The following is a 20,081-nucleotide window of genomic DNA, read 5'->3' as shown; positions in this document are numbered from 1 at the left end:
ACCATGATCTGTGAGGAAAGAATAAGTGAATTGGAATTTTTAGTCTTAAAGAATAGAAGAATAAAGGAATATGGTGTGGAGAAGGAATGTGGTAAATAAACCATTAGCAAAGAGGAAAGCAAAATGTTTTCCTTGTTTGTTGTAGATAGAATGAGAAATAATAGCCTTAAATTGCAAAAAGGAGGAGTTATATTAGATATTTAGAAAAAACTTCTAAGAGTAAGAATGATAAACTCCTGCAATAAAGCCTTGGGGAACCGCGAAGTTGAAATCATTTAAGTTCTTCAAAAACAGGTTTAACAAGTGTTTGTCGAGACATACATATCTGATTCTATCTTAAAGCAGAAGTCCCTATTACTGCTGTGATTCTGTGTTCACTTACGATGCAAATTTTAGGCACAGTGAATGAATATATGAATTTGCATCATATAAATGGTATTAGACCTTTTTTTTCTGAACTGAAACATTCAGTTAAGGAATATTTTAGATGTATAATCTGAAAGTAATAATGTTATAATTTAGAGTTTTACTCAATGTAATTACAAATTTATTACATACTTTTGTTTCCAGTAAAACTATTCATTTCACATGAAACTGAATTTTAATTTGATTAAAACCAAACAACCATCAGGGTGAATTTTTGTTCAAATTTTGTTTTGCACAGCTATAGGAAAACCAATTATTCAGACAGATTTCTTTTACATGGAATATTAACTCTCCACACATTCTTTAGTTCACCAAGCAACTAAAACATCTAGTCCCTCTGTATGTGTGTGTGGGTGTGTCAAGAGTAGGATGAGCTGTATAAAATTTTATTGTGAGAGAGTCGTCAGAGTATTTGGGTTATCACAGTATTGCTGTGTGTTACATCAGTAATCTATTTCTTTGCCTGTGCAGTCCAGCCTGGCTCATTGTAGCCCTACTGTTTATTGTTCATCCTACTGCATTCTTGCTTCCTCCTGCTTGTTCTTTTTCCAGAATGTCAGGTAGTATTTTGCACATGGCCAGTCCACTCCAGCAGTTGTGTGAAGAACCCTACATCAGTTTGATAAAGTTATTCCCTCTCGCCAGCAAAGCATGCAGGGGACTTGGGTTTCTGGGAAGGAACATTTGACAGAGCAAGCTGAGCTGAGGTAGGAAAAGGAATATCCCATGGGGTGGAAAAAATGAAGGAGGTCTCAGTTCTGTCTTGTACTGAAGGCTACTCAGATTGTAAACGTTCTGCAAGATACAGGTCCTAGCCTGACTGAGGAGATCAGGGCATGGATAGTGACTGTGAGAAAGAAGGATTCCTACGTTCAACTTCCCGAAATAGGTCTGTCCTTTTGTCCTTTGAAATGAAGTTGTAACTATTGATATTGCAATACTTTGGGCAATGTGAGTCCTGTGAAGATTGAGTCTGTACCTACCATCACTAATATGAAGCTAATATGCAAGAGTCATGAGGCCATGGAAGGAAAGTAAGCAACGGGGACCAAGACTTGTAGACACTTAATATGTTTGTTTAGTATTTACACCATGGATGTGGCCCTAAGTCTAACTAATAGCAATAAGGTTATTTCTGAGATTGCAATGGGCCCAAGCTACCTTTTACTTTTCTACAATTCCACTTATTTCATGGGAGTCATCCTAGAGAAACAGGAAAGATAATTTGGTTCTTCCTCTTTTGTAGCTAATTGCCTTTTTTCTGTAAAACATGCTGAACATTCATAGAGTTATTGTCACGAGTGCTGTATGAAGAGATTCAGTTCATAGCTTTTTGATCAGTCTGTAAATAATAGTAATCTTTGCATCTTAGATTGTTCTTCTCCACAAGTGAGATGTGACTTTCATTACATGATTTCAGAAAGGAGTTAACTACACGCTCCTGTTGAGTAAACACAAGTGTTTGTTTTGATTCTGCTGCCTTCAGAACTATGTAGATGCAGCCATGGAGTCTGGCTAGTTGGGCTAGGTTTCAAATTAACTGCTCAAGAATAGTTACCTTCTATGGATTTATTTGTATGGACAAAAGGACTAGAAATGCATCTATACATTGTTCTTCTACCCTTTTTCCCTTCTGAATCAACTGATCTCCCAAGAGAAGCACAGCAAGAGTCTGCCTTATTTCCACACCCATCTATGGAGTGAGAAATCCGCCGAATTCCTCTTTTTTCCAGTCTAGATAATCTTAGGGATAGTGTAATAATAGAGTTAAATGGCTAGAGTTCTTATACATATAAAGGAGAAGCAAGGTATAGAAGAGCTGATTGAAAAGGAATTCTCCAAGGTTTTGCATTTTTTTTCCAGAAGAGTACAACATCCAAGAGTGGTTCTTCAGCAGGTAAAATACGGCTAAAATCTGGTTAATCACTTCTGCAAATTTCTCCCCCTTTTTTCCATCAGCTCTGGAGAGATCTGATCAAAGTTAAGTTCCTATCAGCACAGAAGCTCCATGGAGGCAGTTTATGTGTTTGGACTTAGACCGTGGTAAAGAGAAGCTCTGTTCCTTGGTATGTCTGTTTGGAGGAGACATCCAGATTCTGAAGGAATCCACTTCCTTCCTCAAGGGATTTAATAAAGATTTATTTTAACGAAGATTACACTCCAGGGATCCATGAAAAGGCAAGAGCTGTTGTCCTCTGCTTGATTTAAAATGTTGGTAGAGAAAATTTAAATTCAGACTTTCAAGTGGGAATGGAACAAAAGCATGAAACATTGGGAATAGTTATGGAGCTTCTCTGAAACAGGATAAATAAAAAGAAATGAAGTGATCTTTTTCTAGATTTCAACTCAAATAAGTTGTCTAAAGCTAGGGGATTTAAGTGGTTTTTTCCTTGTTCTGACTTCTATGCTAACTATTTGCTGTCTGGATGTAAACAGCACAAAAATATATAGTCTCTTTCCTATGGAAAGGCTTTTATCCTGAGAATTTAAAAAAAGAGGGATTGAAGGATAAAAGAGGGTCAAAGAGTTGTACAATGAAAGGAATTTTTTTTTTTTTTTTTTTTAGTGTTTGTGGATGTTACATGATTACTATCTTACCATCTCTAAGTATATTTTCCATGTTTATTTTACTATTTAAAATATTATCATGTAATTGAAACTTTTGAAATTACACATGTATGAGTTGAATAAGTCTTAAAAAGCCTCTCCCAGCCACTGTTGAGGTCAGTAGAAATATTTCCACTTCAGGCAGAGCAAGAATAGATTGCAGCAGAATTGAGAGAGGCAAGATGGCAAGCATATTTTACAGATGTTCAAGTTCAGTTTAGATTCTGTCGCACTTTATTTTTATGAACAGAATATTTTTAAATAGGTGATTAACTTGCAGGCACACAACAATTAAACACTGGAAAGGACTCATAATTTGCTTCACTCCCTGAGTTCAGAACATTTGTTTAAGGTCTGAAGTTAACTGAAATTTTTTCAGAATGATTATGTCAAAGATGGTGATTCAATTTCCTTTGGAAAAGTAATAATTAAAGTTCCAGCTGCAATGCGATATATAACTACTGCCTTTTATAAGCAGGTAGGCCAGCCTGATCCAATTTCCTTAGACATTTTTCCATTGACTTCAGACCCATAGAACAGGGCTATTGGGAACTACCCAAGCAGGCTTGACAGAAAATTCTTGTTCAAACCAGATTCACAGAAACTCCAGCCACTAAAACTCTATCAAGGATATTAAGTTCAGAAAATTGCAACATCAGAATGAAGTCTGTCACTCACTGATCTTAAACTATTGACCAGACAATTTGGAAAACTGAATATATCTTTTTCATGGGAAACTTATATAGGTTAAGATGGATGGGGTTGCGTAGTTTGTAATATTAGTAAGGTTTTAATATCCTCCATGATTTTCACACTCAGAGGTGACATTAGAGGTTTTTCTTCCAGGAAGGCAGCTCAGAGTAATCAGGTAGCTGTGTTAGATACCATGAAATTGGCAGGGTCAAAGACATTACTGATCTTCTGAGAGTAAGAATAACACAAATAAAATGCCTGATATATTGTTAAAGATTTTCATCTCAAAAACCTGTGACAGGCTTCACACAGTAGTTACATGTTAGCCTTTCTTCCTCTGGTGGGTTAAATATTGGGTAAAAGGTCAGTCTACTTCGTTATGTTACTTTTCTGTACTTTTTAACAGGGGCCAGAAGCAAGCCTAACAGCATCTTCCCCTGGCAGTGCTTATTTAAAAAAAAAAAAAAAAAAAAAAATCTGTTTGGTGTTTTTTGAAAATTAAAATGACAAAACCATGGATTTTTGACTTATTTTACATATACTTCTGTAAAAATGTTATATGGGTGGACAATTCTGTTGGAAGTGTGTCCTTCTGTATTTTAGTGCACTCACAGGCAACCAAAGTACCACATGAATGCTCTGTTGGGAATATAAAGAAAACCAAACCATTTTCAGCACTTCAGTAAGGCTGATGTCTTACAGTGCACTTCCCACAGTTTGTCTTTATTCCTGCTAAAAGCTCTGCTCTGAAACATCTGGGTAGGCATGTGCAAGGCACCAACAGAGGTAAGAAAGCTGCAAATAAAGCTTTGGAGGACAACTTCTCAGAATCATTTTCCATTGGACGAGCAGGTATTTTACCACTTGCTTTAATGAAAATGAGATCATGCTGTGGTAACACAGCCTTGCCTAAAAATCAATGACAGAATAACTTTTTATCTTCTTTTGTTCAAGGTGAATATGTAAACATAGCTAGTGAATTTGTACACTTGATTTTTGTGACCACAAATAGATCTGCTCTATCTGGAGCTGCAAAATTGTGATGCATATGCAAATTGTGACTGATGTCTGTACAGCCTGGCAGGGACAAACAAACACACAGCAAGTTGGACTTGTGTACTTACTAGGGCTTAAATTTGACCCTGAATTAGAAAACTGCTAGACATGGAACAAATAATGGAAAACACTAACACTTTCTATCACACTGGAAAAAGTATTTTTGTTTTGGATGGTTTTGCACATGCCAAAAGAAGCATTCAGGATATGTTGCTCTGGTTGCTACAAGTAAAATATTCTGCTTTAATTTTAAAAAGATTAAGTAACCTTGTAAAATTCACAGATGAGCAAACACTGTCTGTACCTTGGAATTACCCTGTAGCCATCTCATAAATATTGGAGAATGTGATATGGTTGGATGAGAGCTAGTACAGGTCCAGGAGGCACTATGAGGGTGGACAGGAAAAGGCAATGTATAAGATTTTCGGAGTGTTTACAGAGGTTGTCCAGTAGTCCCTTTGGGCATCCCAAAGGAACTGCACCCCTCAGGAGGAAGGAATAAATCAATTTTGTAAATTCTGTTAGGATTTAGACATAGGTTTGATACTTTAAAAGTGTGTAGTGAAGAAGGTGCTTATAGAAGACTTTAGGTAACTTGGACATGCTAATACTGAAAACTGGGCTTGAGCTTTTTCCAGGATTAGGTAGTAAAGGAAGGAAAGAGGTGAGAAAGGCATCTAAGTACCTGAATTTTCTTGTAACTCTTATCCCAAGTGATTGCCTGGGGTGTCAGGGAAGAGGACAGATTTTCATGTAAAGCTGGGTCCATACTTTCACTTAGAGGGGGAGCCAGAGTGGGAACACAAGCATGAGAATTGTAGGTAAAAATGAAGTATTAGAAGTCTGATAATCTGAAAGACAATGCGACTGTTCTACAAGTGGAGCAGCTGTGTCAAATGTTGATGCTAATCAGAGGGGAGAAATAATTGGAAGGGGAGCAGGGATAACAAACCAGTTCAACACACTTAGCTCTATGTCAGATGCAGTGTTGGAATGTACTACCTCTCAAATGAAAGCAGCATTCTGAAGGTGTCATTAAGGAATAAAAGAATTAATGCAGGGGTGAAATCAACTCAGGTCAGATGCAATGAGGTCTCAGAAAGGGGTCGTCTTATACCATCAGAACTCTACCTGAACACTGAACTACTCCTGCCACAACCAGTAGCCCAGGTTGGACTTGAACCAATGTTATCTTGCACTGCAACTATGGAGCAAAGTCCTCCAAGAATGTCCTAGTCTCCCAGATGATCAGATTTGCTGTGAGATACAAAGCTATTGGGAAGAAAAGACAGAGAAAGGGAAAGAGAGAAGAAAGACCTATTACCTCTTCCCTGTTTCCTCACCTAGAAGCTGCTTTTGTGCTGCTTCAAAACTATTCACAAAGTTGCTTGGTCTCATATATCTGCAATAACAAAATTAAAGGTTTTTTTTTTTGGCTACTTAGAAACCTTAAGTAAATCTGAGGCTACTGAAAAAGGGATAGGACACTTTTGAAAGTGTTTTTAACTTATTTTCTCAAAACCGTGTGTTGGTATAAAATTGTTTCTGTATTAACTCTGACCACATTTGTATGAAATTGAAAGATTTCCTGTTGAACTGAGATATGCTCTTCTTGTTTTATTTTTACTGAGCTTCTTTTATTGGCAGTGCAGTTAAATATAAAGCAGCTGACTGTTAAGTCAAAGTAATTCAGTTGAGTCATCATTCAGGAGAGCCTGCAAAGCCTGGGGAAAGAAGAGTACAACAAAGACAATACTCATTGATATTTAAGTTGTAAATACTGCTATGAACCTTAAATGTAACATTCTTTAACTAATTTATTAACTAGTATTAGATTCAAAATTAATAGTCTTCATTGTGGTCTCATTTAACTAGCATCTAAATCATGAAAGAGAATATGCGTTGTACTCTCTTGAGAAATTAAGGACAAAGAGTAAATGGATATTAGTGGTACACCATAGTATCTATTCTAGTCTGCAACTATTCTGTAGTATATATCTATAATGATACCCTTAGTATCATTTCAGATCAAAGTTTGGGGTGCTTTTACTGCTGTTTCCATATTTGTTCAGTGAATGTGTAAAGGGGTGAAGTCTGCTAGGAAAGAAAGGGTGGTGACACAACAAGCTATCACAAGGCAGACTGAGTTACAGATTTACACTGTTTACGTTGCTGAAGTGTATGTGCTCACCTCATCTTAGATATGAGATAATATGAAGTTATATATTCCTCAGTGAAAGCTATACATGCTTCCTTCTTTGCATTTATTACAACGTAACAGGATACATGTTGTTAATAAGTGGAATAGCTGTTGTGTATAACTAATAACTGATGTATTTGTACCTGTACCTGTAACTTTGCTCTGAAGGCATCCTTAATATGAGGAAACTACTCCAAAGACCTTCTAATTTTAGCAGATCTGAGAGCAGAGCGTAAATTTTTTATTTCCTCTTTATTTTTTTAAACACTTCTTTAAAACTTGGTTAGCCATTCATTTTCTATTGGACAAAATCGTATCTGTAGCAATAAGTATTTGACAGTCAACAGATACCCAAAAAAAGTAAATTATTGGTTTCTGTTTTAAAATGCCATTTTTATTTAATAAAATATTCAGGTACACAAACCTTTACATTTTCATATGTGTATTTAGACATAAACCCTTGGGTTTTGTTCCTAATAAATTAACGTCTCAGCTATTTTTATTTCTAAGACACCATCACCTCAAAGCATTTCCATCGCTTTCAAAATGAAGTGTGATTTGTAGCATGAATAGTGCTTATGCTTTATAATTTTCCTTTTTAATAATGAATGTCAGTGCATGGAGTTTCTACAGGAAAAATGCATTTTGCTAAAGTTTATCTCCTTGAACAAAATGCAGACAACCATGACATCCCTCAATTCGTATGAGAGGGAGCCATCTTGTGGTATAATTTATACTTTCCTGAGATGCTATTGCTACAATGAAACAAGGAATGGATGGGGAGGGAAACCTGTTTCGTTTATAATGCAAACAAGTATGATTGAAATTTGTAAGAATTTCCAATATCGTCCTACTTTAAATAAGTTCAGCCAAATTCTAATAATGTGTGGGCTTATTCTGATCTGATAGATCTACATGAGGTTTACTCGTACTTCATGCAATGGCAAACAAGCTGCACTATCATGTGCTCTTAAAAACAACTGTCTGAGTGTCTTCTATACCTACTGAACATGCCTAATGAGAATAACTAAACATATCCAAAGTAACATGCTGGTTTTCAAGGCAGGTCAGGTGTGTTATTTGGCTTGTTAAGAAAGGAATTAAAACATGACATAAGTGGGTTTCAGGCTGAGCTCTTTACCTCAGTAGAAGTTTTAAAACCAGATTACTTAAATAGAGGCTAACATTACAAGAAAATTTTTTCAGTATTGTGAGGGAAAGTGCAAATTCCAGCACTGGGGGAACAACAACCCCATGTACCAGTGTATGCTGGGGGACAACCAGTTGGTAAGCAGGTGTGCAGAAAAGGACCTGAGAGTCCTGTGGGCACCAGGTTGAACATAAGCCAGCAATGTGGCCTTGCAGCAAAGAAGACTAATGGTATCCTTGGCTGCATTAAGCGTGTTGCCAGCAGGTCAAGGGTGGTGATCCTTCCCCTCTACTCAGCACTGGTAGGACCACACCTGGAGTATTGTGGCCAGTTCTGGGGGATCTCATCAATTTGTCTAAGAAATTGGGTGGAGGGTGTAAAGAAGATGGAGCCAGGCTCTTTTCAGTGGTGCCCAGTGACAAGACAAGAGGCAATGGGCGCGAACTGAAACACAGGAGGTTCCCTCTGAATATCAGAAAACACTTTTTTACTCTGAGGGTGACTGAGAACTGGCACAGGTTGCCCACAGAGGCTGTGGAGTTTCCATCCTTGGAGATATTCAAAAGTTGTACAAACATGGTCCTAGGCAAGTGGCTCTAGGTGGCTCTGCTTGAGCAGGGGTTTTGGACAAGATGACCTCCAGAGGTCCCTTCCAACCTCAACCATTCTGTGACTTTGTGAGTCTTTGAAGTAAATGTTGAAATATCTAATTTTTGTCAATGAAAAAATATATGTAAAATATTTAATTGTTTATTAAAGGTTTGGAAGTATATTATTCAAATTTTGAAAAAGTTTCATTTATTTCCAAAATGAAATTTTCCCTGTAATTCTAGTTGTGTGACTTTGGTGGATTGCTGTCCAGGGTTTTAAATTTACATGCTTGTGTCTTATTTAGAAAAAAATGTTCTCAGATCCTGCTAGTGTATAGAAAGTAGGATACTAGAAACAAAATCCACTGCATGGACCACATGGAATTAAATCTTTATTTCATTTTTTAAATAATTAGGTAGCTATATATGCAAACATGAAAAAGAGGATATCTGATATCTGTTTTTCCAGAATTCTATGTTGAAAGGGCTGTACAGTTTATGCAACATAATCACATATTGATCTTTTTAAGATCTGTTACTTCTTTTTTCTGTGACTCTTGGGTCACATTACCTGGCTCTTACTTTCTTGTTTGATTGCTTGTTGCACACCTGGTACAGCGTTTTTGCAGTTTTCATGCTCTAGGAACTGTGCAGCTCAGTATGAAAACATTTGCTGCTGAAGTCATTTCATGACATTGTTGCTTGTGAACATACCTGAAGAAGGCCAGAGGTACCAGTTATGCTTTGCTCTTGGGAACTCAAGATGGTATAGACCTGCTGGAACAATAGCTGTCATAAATAGCAGGGGTGTGACCACATGGTTCTGTGGGCTCTATGAGGGCATGCTCAGGATTTCTGCTCAGATTCCACTGGTGCTCTTGTTACATTTGGCTGTTCTTTTAAGAAATTTCCATTTCATAAAGCTCCAAGCCATACATTACTGAACTGAATGATTAGCAACAGATAATGGAAATACTTCATTTGCAAATATGGCCAAGTTCTTGTATTTGTATCCCATCGACGTGAAAAGCAAGTTGAAAGGAATGAACTGATGTTGCTCTTTGGCATATGGGGGCAGGGAACGCAAGGCATCTGTGCTGAGACTGCTAAAGGTTTCTAACCTAAATAGCATCACATTGACATGAAGCTGTTACTGAGATGACCATTCTGTATGCTCTTTATAAGCATATTAACACTGCTGTAATCAGATTAGCAGAATTTAGACTGTTCTCAAAGGACTTCTTACTTGCTACCTTCACTTCAGTTTTCTTGAAATGATTTTTCTATTGAGTACTTAGGAGGGCCCACAGATCTATAAAGCTTCCATAAGGCTATTTGTTTCAAGTGAAATTCTTTGCCTTTTTGATCATAAGATCAGCAGGACTATTTTGGAGTGGCTGTACTTATTTCAATAGGCTTTTATCAAGATAACTTTCCTGAGTTTTCAGAATGAGCTTTTTTCAGAACTGGAGCCCATCCTCCACCTGTCTTCTGGAGACATCTCTTTCTGTCCACTCACTGTAAAGGAATCCTTGGAAGATCAGACTCCTAATTCAGTGCCTGCCATCCTCCAGCATGCTTCTTGAAAACACGTCTTTGTATTTTTCATTAATGCAGTTAAATTGTTTTGAAGCTTAATCTGAATAATATAACAATTGAAGGCACTCCATTCCTTTTCTCTCAAGTTTTCACTCCTGAAATATTTCATAGTAATGCACTTTAACTACTGCTGAGGGTTTCATCCTTTTTTCCAATGGTGTTGATAGTCTCTCCTGTGACTTTAAGCTCATTGCCTAAAATATCATAAAAATAATTACACCATTTCTGAAAAAAGGTAAGTTTATTTTTTTAATAAAATATCTACAATGACATGACTGACACCATAAATGTCACATATTTTAACACTTCTGTGTGCAGAGAATGTCAGTTTAAGTGCAATATGATACTGTAATACAATAAAAAGGAATTTAATCAAATCCATGCACAACACATTTACAGAGTTTTACCAAAAAGTAAGTACTTCGAGATGAAATTGCCATCAGACAGAATTCACAGGAGACTATTTTGAAAACTCACAGACAAATTATTAATATACTATCATATTAATTTTTTTTTCTTTTTTCTTGCTGTAGCCTTTAAAAAGCTGGGATCACTAACACACAAAATACTGTATATTATGTTAAACCTTTATGTCAAAAGCTTATGGCACAATTTCTGTTTATACAGCTCACAATTACACATTCATGGAACACCAGTAGCTACTTTAGTCCATTTCATCTGTTAACATCACTCTGTCATACAATAAAATACAAACATAAGAAATGTTTCTTGCATATTTCACGAAGATGAAAGTGAAGAAGTGCGGTAATATTCAAGAATGTCAAGAATACAGGACGAGCCAACATTTTTCTGGCATTTAACCCACTGCTTCTAGCAATCTAACCTGCTTCCACAAGCCTTCCAAACTGATAGAATTTCAGTAACTACTGTAGGTGATGCGTGTTGCCTGAAGGCACCTTTTCCATAACCACTCCAAAATGGGATACCCATTTTATTATTAACAAGTAGTTTTGTTTGTGATTTATATTTTTCTTCTCAGTTGTCTCAAAAAGGAAAAAAGCCATGATGATCTGATATTGTCCTCATCTAAATAACCATATGATTATACAGTAAGATGTGGATAAAGTTATTTTACTACCTCGCAGGCATACTGTAAGAATTAATAGCTCATTCAGCAGTTTCACAGTTTAAGGCCAAATTCTGCTCTGTTGCATTAGATTAATTCCTATGACAGCTCAAATAAGAGCAGAAGCTGCACATAAAGTACATCTATCTTTTGCAACCAACCATCTCAACTTGGGCTGGGAACTGTATAAATAAAGTAATTTCCATCTAATATAAATTTATTGCTAAAAATAATACTTTTTTTTAATGGTTAAGGAAGACTTTTTATCTTTCCCTACTGTTAAAAATATAAGGTTTTATACACTTTATTATATTCTATTTTTATCTACATTATCAACCTACAGTTTTGTAAGGGGTTATAGTACAAAGTGGAAGCAATACCTTACTCCTTAAATGTAAAGTGCACATCTAAATCACCTAAATATAAGTCTTTCTAGTGAGTAAACAGAATCATCTCTCACACATCACAAAGGATTCTTTATAAAGCAGACTATGAAAAGGTTTTGGAACAAACTTAATAAAGAGAATCCAAAGAAAACCAATATATGATGGAGCTGAAAGAATAATTAAATCCCGTGTTCTTCCTGAATTCCACTTACCTGCTTAAATAATAGTGTTTGCTCTCAAAACTCCTTGAAAGTAGAATGTGCTTTATTTTGGTGTTAAAATAGCTAAATTCTAAATAGTAAAACACTAGTATACCTTCTTCCCTTTCTCCTTCAAGCCTCCTCTAGTTTATCAACATTATAGAGAAAAAAAGCCAGCCCTCTAACCATGCAAGCCTATTTTGTTGATATTTGAATACTGTTTTAAAAATAAAGTGCATTTTGCTATTCAGAATTTAAGCAGGAGTTTGGTGCTGTGGCAGTTCAGTATATCTACTGCACCTCTAAGGGACCTTTCTTATCCTCTCTCAAGGTCCTGAAGTTTTTGGCCTTACGAGGGATGACATGGATTTGGCCACATCTCTCTCTTTAGTGCAGAAAGAAAAGACAGTCATATGAGAGGTTCCAGACTCTGCTTTTGGCTTTCTCTCTCCCTGTGGTCCCTCTTATGCTATGTACAGCCCATACGTTTCATCCTGTACCTTCCTGCTTCCCTTCTCTTTCCACTAAGAAAGCAGAGGGTGTGGAAGTCAATTGTCTCTCTGCACAGGTAGAAACTACTGTCCCAAGAGAATATATACTTTGCAGTAGTTGACATAAATTGTTTCCCTCTGCAGCTACTGCTTCTACCTGAACAAGTGTACCTGTGGAGCGGATATTGGGGGATGGGGAAAAGTGGTAAGGATGCCTCATGCTTCCTTCTTTCCCCTTTATGGTGACTGTGTCAGCTCTTTGGTCTCTGTGCTACTGGAGTATTCCTCCAGATCCTACAGTTCCTCCCTCTATTTTCATTGTATTGCAATGATCTTCTAGTGCCAGTATTTTATTTTTGAAGTATAGGGCTGGTCTACAGAGACCACAAAAACATGACCTGAGCAGCACAGAGTCTGCACCTATGGTGAATGATGACTTGGGGCAAAGCTGCATTAGCCTGTCACATAGGGGTTGTGCTTACAAGAAGCCTTCTTGTGTGGCTTTGCTAAGGACCTGTACTCTGCAGAGCCCAGGTTCTGTGATAGTGAGGTGAGGTACCTATGTACTTCAGCCTAATGAACGAGGTCTTTTTTAGATGTAGGAGTGTCCTGCTTTCAGCTGGGATAGAGTTAATTGTCTTCCTAGTAGCTGGTACTGTGCTATGTTTTTGAGTTAGGTATGAGAAGAATGTTGATAACACTGATGTCTTCAGTTGTTGCTGAGTAGTCTTTAGACTAAGTCAAGAGTTTTTCAGCTTCTCATGCCCGGCCAGCGAGAAAGCTGGAGGGGCACAAGTTGGGATGGGACACAGCCAGGTCAACTGACCCAAAGTGGCCAACGGGGTATTCCATATCATGTGACACCACATTTAGTGTGTAAACTGGGGGAGTGGGGGCAGGGGGATCACTGCTTGGGGACTAACTGGGTGTCAATCGGTGGGTGGTGAGCAATTGCACTGTGCATCATTTGTATAGCCCAATCCTTTTATTATTATTGTTGTCATTTTATTAGTGTTATCATTATCATTATTAGTTTCTTCTTTTCTGTTCTATTAAACCGTTCTTATCTCAACCCACGAGTTTTACTTCTTTTCCCAATTTTCTCCCCCATCCCACTGGGTGGGGGATGGGAGTGAGTGAGTGGCTGCGTGGTGCTTAGTTGCTGGCTGGGGTTAAACCACGACAAGGAGAAGCCCTGCTAAGTAACATCTGCCTCAAACTTATTTTCTTGATGATTGTTTTTCTGCCTCTCCACTGCCTCTTCCACAGGACTGTAGCGTAAATAGCGCAGTCTGATAAATACTGCAGAGTACATTTCAATTCTTGCATCTTCTTCATGTTATTGCCTGCTACTTCATTATACAGTTACAAAAGAATCATCTCCCACACTAATCTTAGCTGATGACAGTAGCTGTTGATTCTAGCTTTGTACAGAGGGCTGGCATGCCTGCTGGCATTTTTGGACTTTTCTCCTTGTCAGTGGTGAATAGCAGGCATTTGTGCCTTGAAATTTCTTATCACCTCAAATGACATTTCTCTCTTTCTTCACTGTGTGACTTTACACTAAGTCATTCAGGAAGAATCTAGATGGAATTTTAATTTTACATTCTGCTTTCTTTTGAAAAACACATTATTTAGTGGACTGCAGAGGCTTCTGTTACCTTGGCAAATGTTATGTTATGGTTCCAGTAAAAACACAGAAAACCATCAGTTCAGGAGAGATCTTGGTTCCATTACATTGAAACAGAAAATCTTTACTTACCTGAGGGCAGCAGAATGACATGCCGAATGTTACGTTCATTTGAAACCATCATCACTGAACCATTTTTTACTTTTCCCCTCTGTTTGAAATACTTTTGTTATTAATGGATTGCTAAATAAAAAATGTTCCAGCAAGACTGTAGAGTTTTCATAATGATGTTTTAAACATATTTAATTCTCTTCATTTTCAATATGCTCTGTTAGAAGACTGCGCATTATATGTAAATTTTCTGTATAAAAGTAGAGTATGCTCAACTTCCCAATGTAACGGCCTATGAAACAGCAATATAACTACATAGAGGAAGGGATATACCTTCCATCAGCCAGGTCTGAGACCCTCTTCTCTCTCACCATAATGCATGGCTGAAGAGATGCATCCTGAGAGGCAACACTAGACACTAGGTCCAGTCATTAAATCTATAGATCTCACTTATTTTAAATAGAACATATAGGTAACAATCCATTAGGGAGGTCAGAAAAGAATTAGAATGTAGATCTATGCTTTTTATTTTATATATGCTATATGCTGTAACTTTTCCTTGGATTAGCATACCTCTAGTCCAAGAGAAATGTGGCACAAGGGTTCCTCCCCCTCACTGAGGTAATAGGTTCACATATGAATGAAAGAACTTGTCTTTTTTGCTTAACAATTTACATTCCTTCTAACTCCCTGTTACATTTTGCCAGTGTTGTAATCTAATCTCTCCTTTATCAGATTTCTTGTCTGATTTCTTTATTTGAGAGCATAGAGCTTTTCTGCCTTAGAGTGAAGAAAGAAATTAGGGCTAAATTTGTTTAACTCTGCATGACTCAAATTTGTTAATGTTTTCAAAACAAGGTAGTACTACATGTGCAAGAGCAACAGACTATTGAATGATTGGGAAAGAGGCAATATGAACCAGGTACTCAAGTGTTATAAACTAGAATAACTAGGAGTTATTCTGATCTAGCCATCATTTTTTTATGCACTTACCCCTTCAGTTAAGAATTCTTTATTGAATGCAAGAAAGCTATTTTAGAAGGAAAGAAGAGAGATGAGCCAGAAAGATAATGTAATTTTTTATGATTGCCTCTTGGTTATGGATCCAGTACTTCAAACAGTCCTTAAACAAAATACTGTTGACTTTACTGATAACAGAAGCAAGTTAACATCCCTTTTCATACAATACAGCTAATGATAAGTTTGGGAGAGATGAATATAATCCAACTGAAATGCCAGCCATTAGTTCATGATACTCCTTCACACAGGTGAGCACCTTCATAAGTGAATAGGATTTTTTGGAACATGCACATAAAGAAATCAACAAAACCACGACATAACCTCAGCAAACAATGATTGTTTAAAGTGAATTGAATTCATTTCAGATCACACATGAAGCAAAACTCTGAAAAAATAATACTGTTTTAAAGTAAAGGAGGATTATACAGCTTCTTTCTGACACAGATGAACCAAATCTGAGAACTACTATTTCAGAATTTCTCTAACTAATCCTTGGAGGAAAATGACAACAAACCCAACCAAACCCAAGGTTGCTATGCTATAATCCTCAGTGCAGAGTTACGTTGCTTCTGTTGCTTCATAAGCACCGTGCCTTTGGCAGTGCACCAGATGTTTGCCTCCAGCTGATTTTGCTTTTGTATACACATTCTGAGCAACAACAAACCAAAAATTTAAAACATGTTAAAAAGAAAAATATTTTGCAATGAGAAACAGCCTCAGCTACTGGACTTAAAATATCTAGTAAATCTAAATGTCAGAGTTCCATATCTTAGCATGTTTTTGTTTTTCAAGAGACAGGATTGGCAAAAGTAAACACTCTTGCCTACAAGCTAGGCCATAGATGTGATCTATTGTGTTACAATTCAAAGAAGCGACTAGTATAATTTATTTAATCCTAAACAGGGAAAATCTCTCTAAGAGTTTTAATAGTTGTTCTCCTATTTATTAATGTGAAGTATAATAAATGTAAAGGACCATCCAGATCCTTTTTCATGTTTTAAAAGAGCTGCATGTTTTTCTAAGGCTGTGAAGTGCTTCTTAACCAGTATCTAAGTCATATCAATGTACTTCAAAGAATGAGTCAGAAAACTTGATATGCTCATAAATTTAACTTCCTGTATTTATGTAACACGTAGGAGATAAGTGTGCATAAACACAGCTGTACTTATCCTCGAAATATTTCAGTGAAGCAGTTGACTATTTGCTTTTAGTTTTGGTCCAAGATCTCTTTGCATTGAATCAAAATGAAGCATTGCAATATTTTGTAGTTTGTCTATCTCACAAGCTGTGTGAGTTTTATCAGTTGAGAAAAAAAACCCCTTCAAAAATATAAAAAAGATTAAAAAATATTATACGTTTTGATTATTAAAGTGTAGGTAATTAAAAGAAAAAAACATCCTTTGCAGGATCAATACTTCACAAATTTTAATATATTTCCCATGTGATATGCAGACTATTAGGCTGTAGATACCCTGTGCTGTCTGAGATTATTTCAACATACAACTTCCAGGAGAACAGTAACATGAAGTACATTGAATAAATTATATAAATTAAATGTGTCAGACGTGCTCACTGCAAAACCACAGGTACTGTCCTTAAGACAAGAAAAAATCCTTAAAACTGTAATCTCAAATCAGTAATTTGTCATTATCTTGTAAAATTAAAATAAAAGTTAAAAATACTAATCTATTCTGTAATACTGTGGGATTTACCTAGGGTATTTTGGATACTTTTTTTTTATTAAAAACGCACCAGAATTAAAAACAGTCAAAGAACATCAAAGAATACTGTACAATTATACCACTATGTAACAGTATGTATAAATACTTGGCAGTAAAGCTTCAGTAGAGAGTGATTTACAATGAAAAAGTTGTTAATATTTAGTTTGACACTGAAAGTTTGCAATAGCAGATGTATCTCCTCTGGGTGTTATTCAGTCCATTCCACTGTGACTGGGCATTGCAGGCCATGCAGGATCTTCCCCCCCTCAATGCTTTTAACTCTCCCAATCACTCCTCCGATGTGCATTTTTAACAAAAAGCCTCCTGTTGAACATGGCAGCCAGATCTGTATGTACTACAAGCCTTACTCTTGTTATTGGTGAATGTCCTCATGCCTGATGATTTTGTAAATTACCCAGTAAAAAATATTGAAAATCAGAAAGGCTAATGGGAAACAAGCTCTGGATATTGTGTCTATCTTCTTGGCCCGGTCAATGAATACCTTTCTCATCTCATCAGGACTTTTTGGTGCAGCTTGAACAGGATTATTTGGCCCCTTTTGTGTCACTCCATCTTTTGCTTGCAGACACGGGCCCATTCCATATGCTGTAAAGCTAAACTGACTTTCCCTTACATCATCATCCTGTTGAAAAAAAGAAAAAAAAAGAAAAAAAGCAAGAATTTTTTTTTTTTATTTACAGAAATCTTACCAGCTGCTAAATAGCAAGTATTGCACCATTACCTCAGTGACTTCTTGAATCCACAGTTTATCTTAGCTGGTTGAAATTTCAGCCCTATCAGTGCCTGTCAAAAATATTGCAGCAGCTTTAACAAGCACAAAGTTTTCCTATTTGTTTATAGATTCTGTAATCTATTTAGAGACAAGAGAAAGCTTAGTAGACTAGCGGCAATGAGGCACACAACTTCTGATTTGGTTTAATTTTCCCCATTTACAGTAAATATCCACAGTCTTCAACTGGGCAGACTTCACACCGGTCTTTTAGACAATAGCCATTAACTCCGTACGTTGCTTAACAGAATGGGATCCTGGCCCCTAGAGATACTCATCATACAAGCACTAATGATGTTCATGTTAGTTATATTAGTGAGAATTCTATCTGGTCATTGCATATTTAGTTAATCTTATCTGTATGCCTTATTTCTGCTGTTCCCTGTGAATACATCAGATAAAGAGAATAGTATGTAAAGTGTCTTAGTTTAAAATAAAAGTGAATGAAAGCTAAAGGCCAGATTTTAATTCTGACTCATTCTTCTGTCAATTCAGAGGTAAACTGGCAAAGACATTCTGAATTCAGGGTGGTATAAGAGAAAATGGTTTTTAATCCTGTGCACAGAAACAGAAGTAGAAGGTCTGAAGATATACATATTTTCATAGCATGTGTTTCAAGAATGTGGCTTCTGTCTGGAGACACATTTTGCACTTCTCTTTATCTGGTTATAGGTATTCTCAAGTAATAAAGGAGGTACAAATGCAGGCAAATAAATGATACATAGACTGTGAAGCAAGGGCCAAATTTGGTTCGGAAATATATTCTAGTGTATTCCTTCACTATATATGCTACTCAAGGATAGCCATGTGATTTAGATGGCATTTACAATTTTTTTAATACTGATTTTAAATTCAGGATTTCCTATTTTTCATGTCTAATTTAGCCTAGCTGCTTTAGGATTCTAGACTTTTATGAAGTATGACAAAGCATTATGTATATGTTATTTCTTAAATAAGTATTTTGGAAAATATTTTCCATAAGTATTAAAAAAAGAATTGAGCAGCAGTCAATTTTCCTTTTATAAGAGCATTTTTGATGTTTTGAAGCTCTTCCTAGCTCAAATTAAAATAAAAGGGTAAAAAAATTTATTTACCAGAGCAAGTCAAATAATTAGGGTTTTAGTTAAGTAATTCTGAAATATTTTTGTTTTATTTAAACCTCTTACTTTATAGACATGTAATTTCTCAATGAACACAGTTTAAATCCAGACTTCCAAATTTTGCATTTTGAAAATGCCTGTCACATTTGGAAAATCTGAAAATGTTTTGGAATAGAGAATTAATTTTAAACATATTTAAAGTTTTGATTAAGTAATACTTGCTGGAAGAACCATTGTTAATTACTTTGTTTAAAAAAATTCCAATCATATTTGTTATCAATATTAGTTGAATAAGTTATGTACAAAAGAATGCAGATCAGTTACTAAGTTTGAAGTGAATTATTTGGCAATCAGCATGAGCATCTGGCAGAGCTGTAGTTATCACCCAACAGCTGTAGTTATCACCCAACTGCAACACTTTCTCATATATGTAAATTGAATAAACTTACAGACTAATATAGTTCACTGAAACTATTCTACTTCAAATCTGTATTAGAATTCTCCTATAAAAACAAAAAAATAAGGAAAAATTAACATGAAAGAAAAGGAGGAGGAAGAATCACTGACTGACTTCAATATGGAAATGAATAACAGAAATACAAAATGATAGGATCATTATCTGATGACGTGATAAAACAAAGACCTAATTACTACAGTAGTGTTCCTCTCCTGTCAGAAAAGAATGGGAAATAACATCTTTATAGTGGTTGTATTCCAGAAGAGTTGTAGTGTAGTATTCCAGTTAACAGAAGTTACAAATACATGGACTGTGAGAACTTACACTAAACTTGCCATTTAAACACCTCTATACGTACAATTCAGGGTTTAAATCTTTTCATGCTTCTCCAGACAGTAATGCTTATGATTGCACAAGCTCAAAAAGATAATAAAATAATTCTTCTGATTAGCAGCTTTCAGCTGGTTATGATTTCGGGATGAGGCACAGTATACTAAGACTTTACTGTCTCTGTTCGATGCTTACCTGAACTGAGACATCCCCTAGAATAGTTTTAAAGGTCAGGTCTCTGATTTTTTTTTTTTGCTTGCAGACATCCCTAATTTAGTCTGCGAGCAGGCTGTGTGGAAATGCTCCCTGTTGTTGAGGAAGTGATGTGGAAGTCCTTCTAGGAGTCTAGCATTTCTGTTGCATGGTGTCTCCATGAGGGCAAGCAGAATGGCTGGAGCCTGCTAAGTCAGACCAAAGTGCTAGGACTAATGGATATG

At 36.3% G+C, this 20,081-nt stretch overlaps 1 protein-coding gene and 1 long non-coding RNA gene across 4 annotated transcripts in view; one reads left to right on the top strand and one right to left on the bottom strand.

Annotated features, from left to right (window-relative positions):
- Positions 1-2,650, top strand: part of LOC121233556 — a 33,107-nt gene extending 30,457 nt beyond the window's left edge. The window contains exon 5 of the long non-coding RNA XR_005933242.1: positions 2,386-2,650. This is a non-coding gene — a long non-coding RNA (uncharacterized LOC121233556). The remainder of the gene's footprint in view (positions 1-2,385) is intronic.
- Positions 2,651-15,292: 12,642 nt separating this feature from the next.
- Positions 15,293-20,081, bottom strand: part of GLRA3 (glycine receptor alpha 3) — a 94,386-nt gene continuing 89,597 nt past the window's right edge. For all 3 annotated transcript variants that reach the window (XM_030010690.2, XM_030010682.2, XM_030010699.2), the window contains one exon: positions 15,293-17,610. In XM_030010690.2, coding sequence (XP_029866550.1) covers positions 17,341-17,610 — 270 coding nt within the window. In that variant the 3' untranslated portion in view covers positions 15,293-17,340. The remainder of the gene's footprint in view (positions 17,611-20,081) is intronic.

Source organism: Aquila chrysaetos, chromosome 1 (assembly GCF_900496995.4).
Source record: "Aquila chrysaetos chrysaetos chromosome 1, bAquChr1.4, whole genome shotgun sequence".
In the NCBI taxonomy this organism is placed as follows: Eukaryota; Metazoa; Chordata; class Aves; order Accipitriformes; family Accipitridae; genus Aquila; species Aquila chrysaetos.
This window is presented reverse-complemented; position numbering and strand designations above follow the sequence as displayed.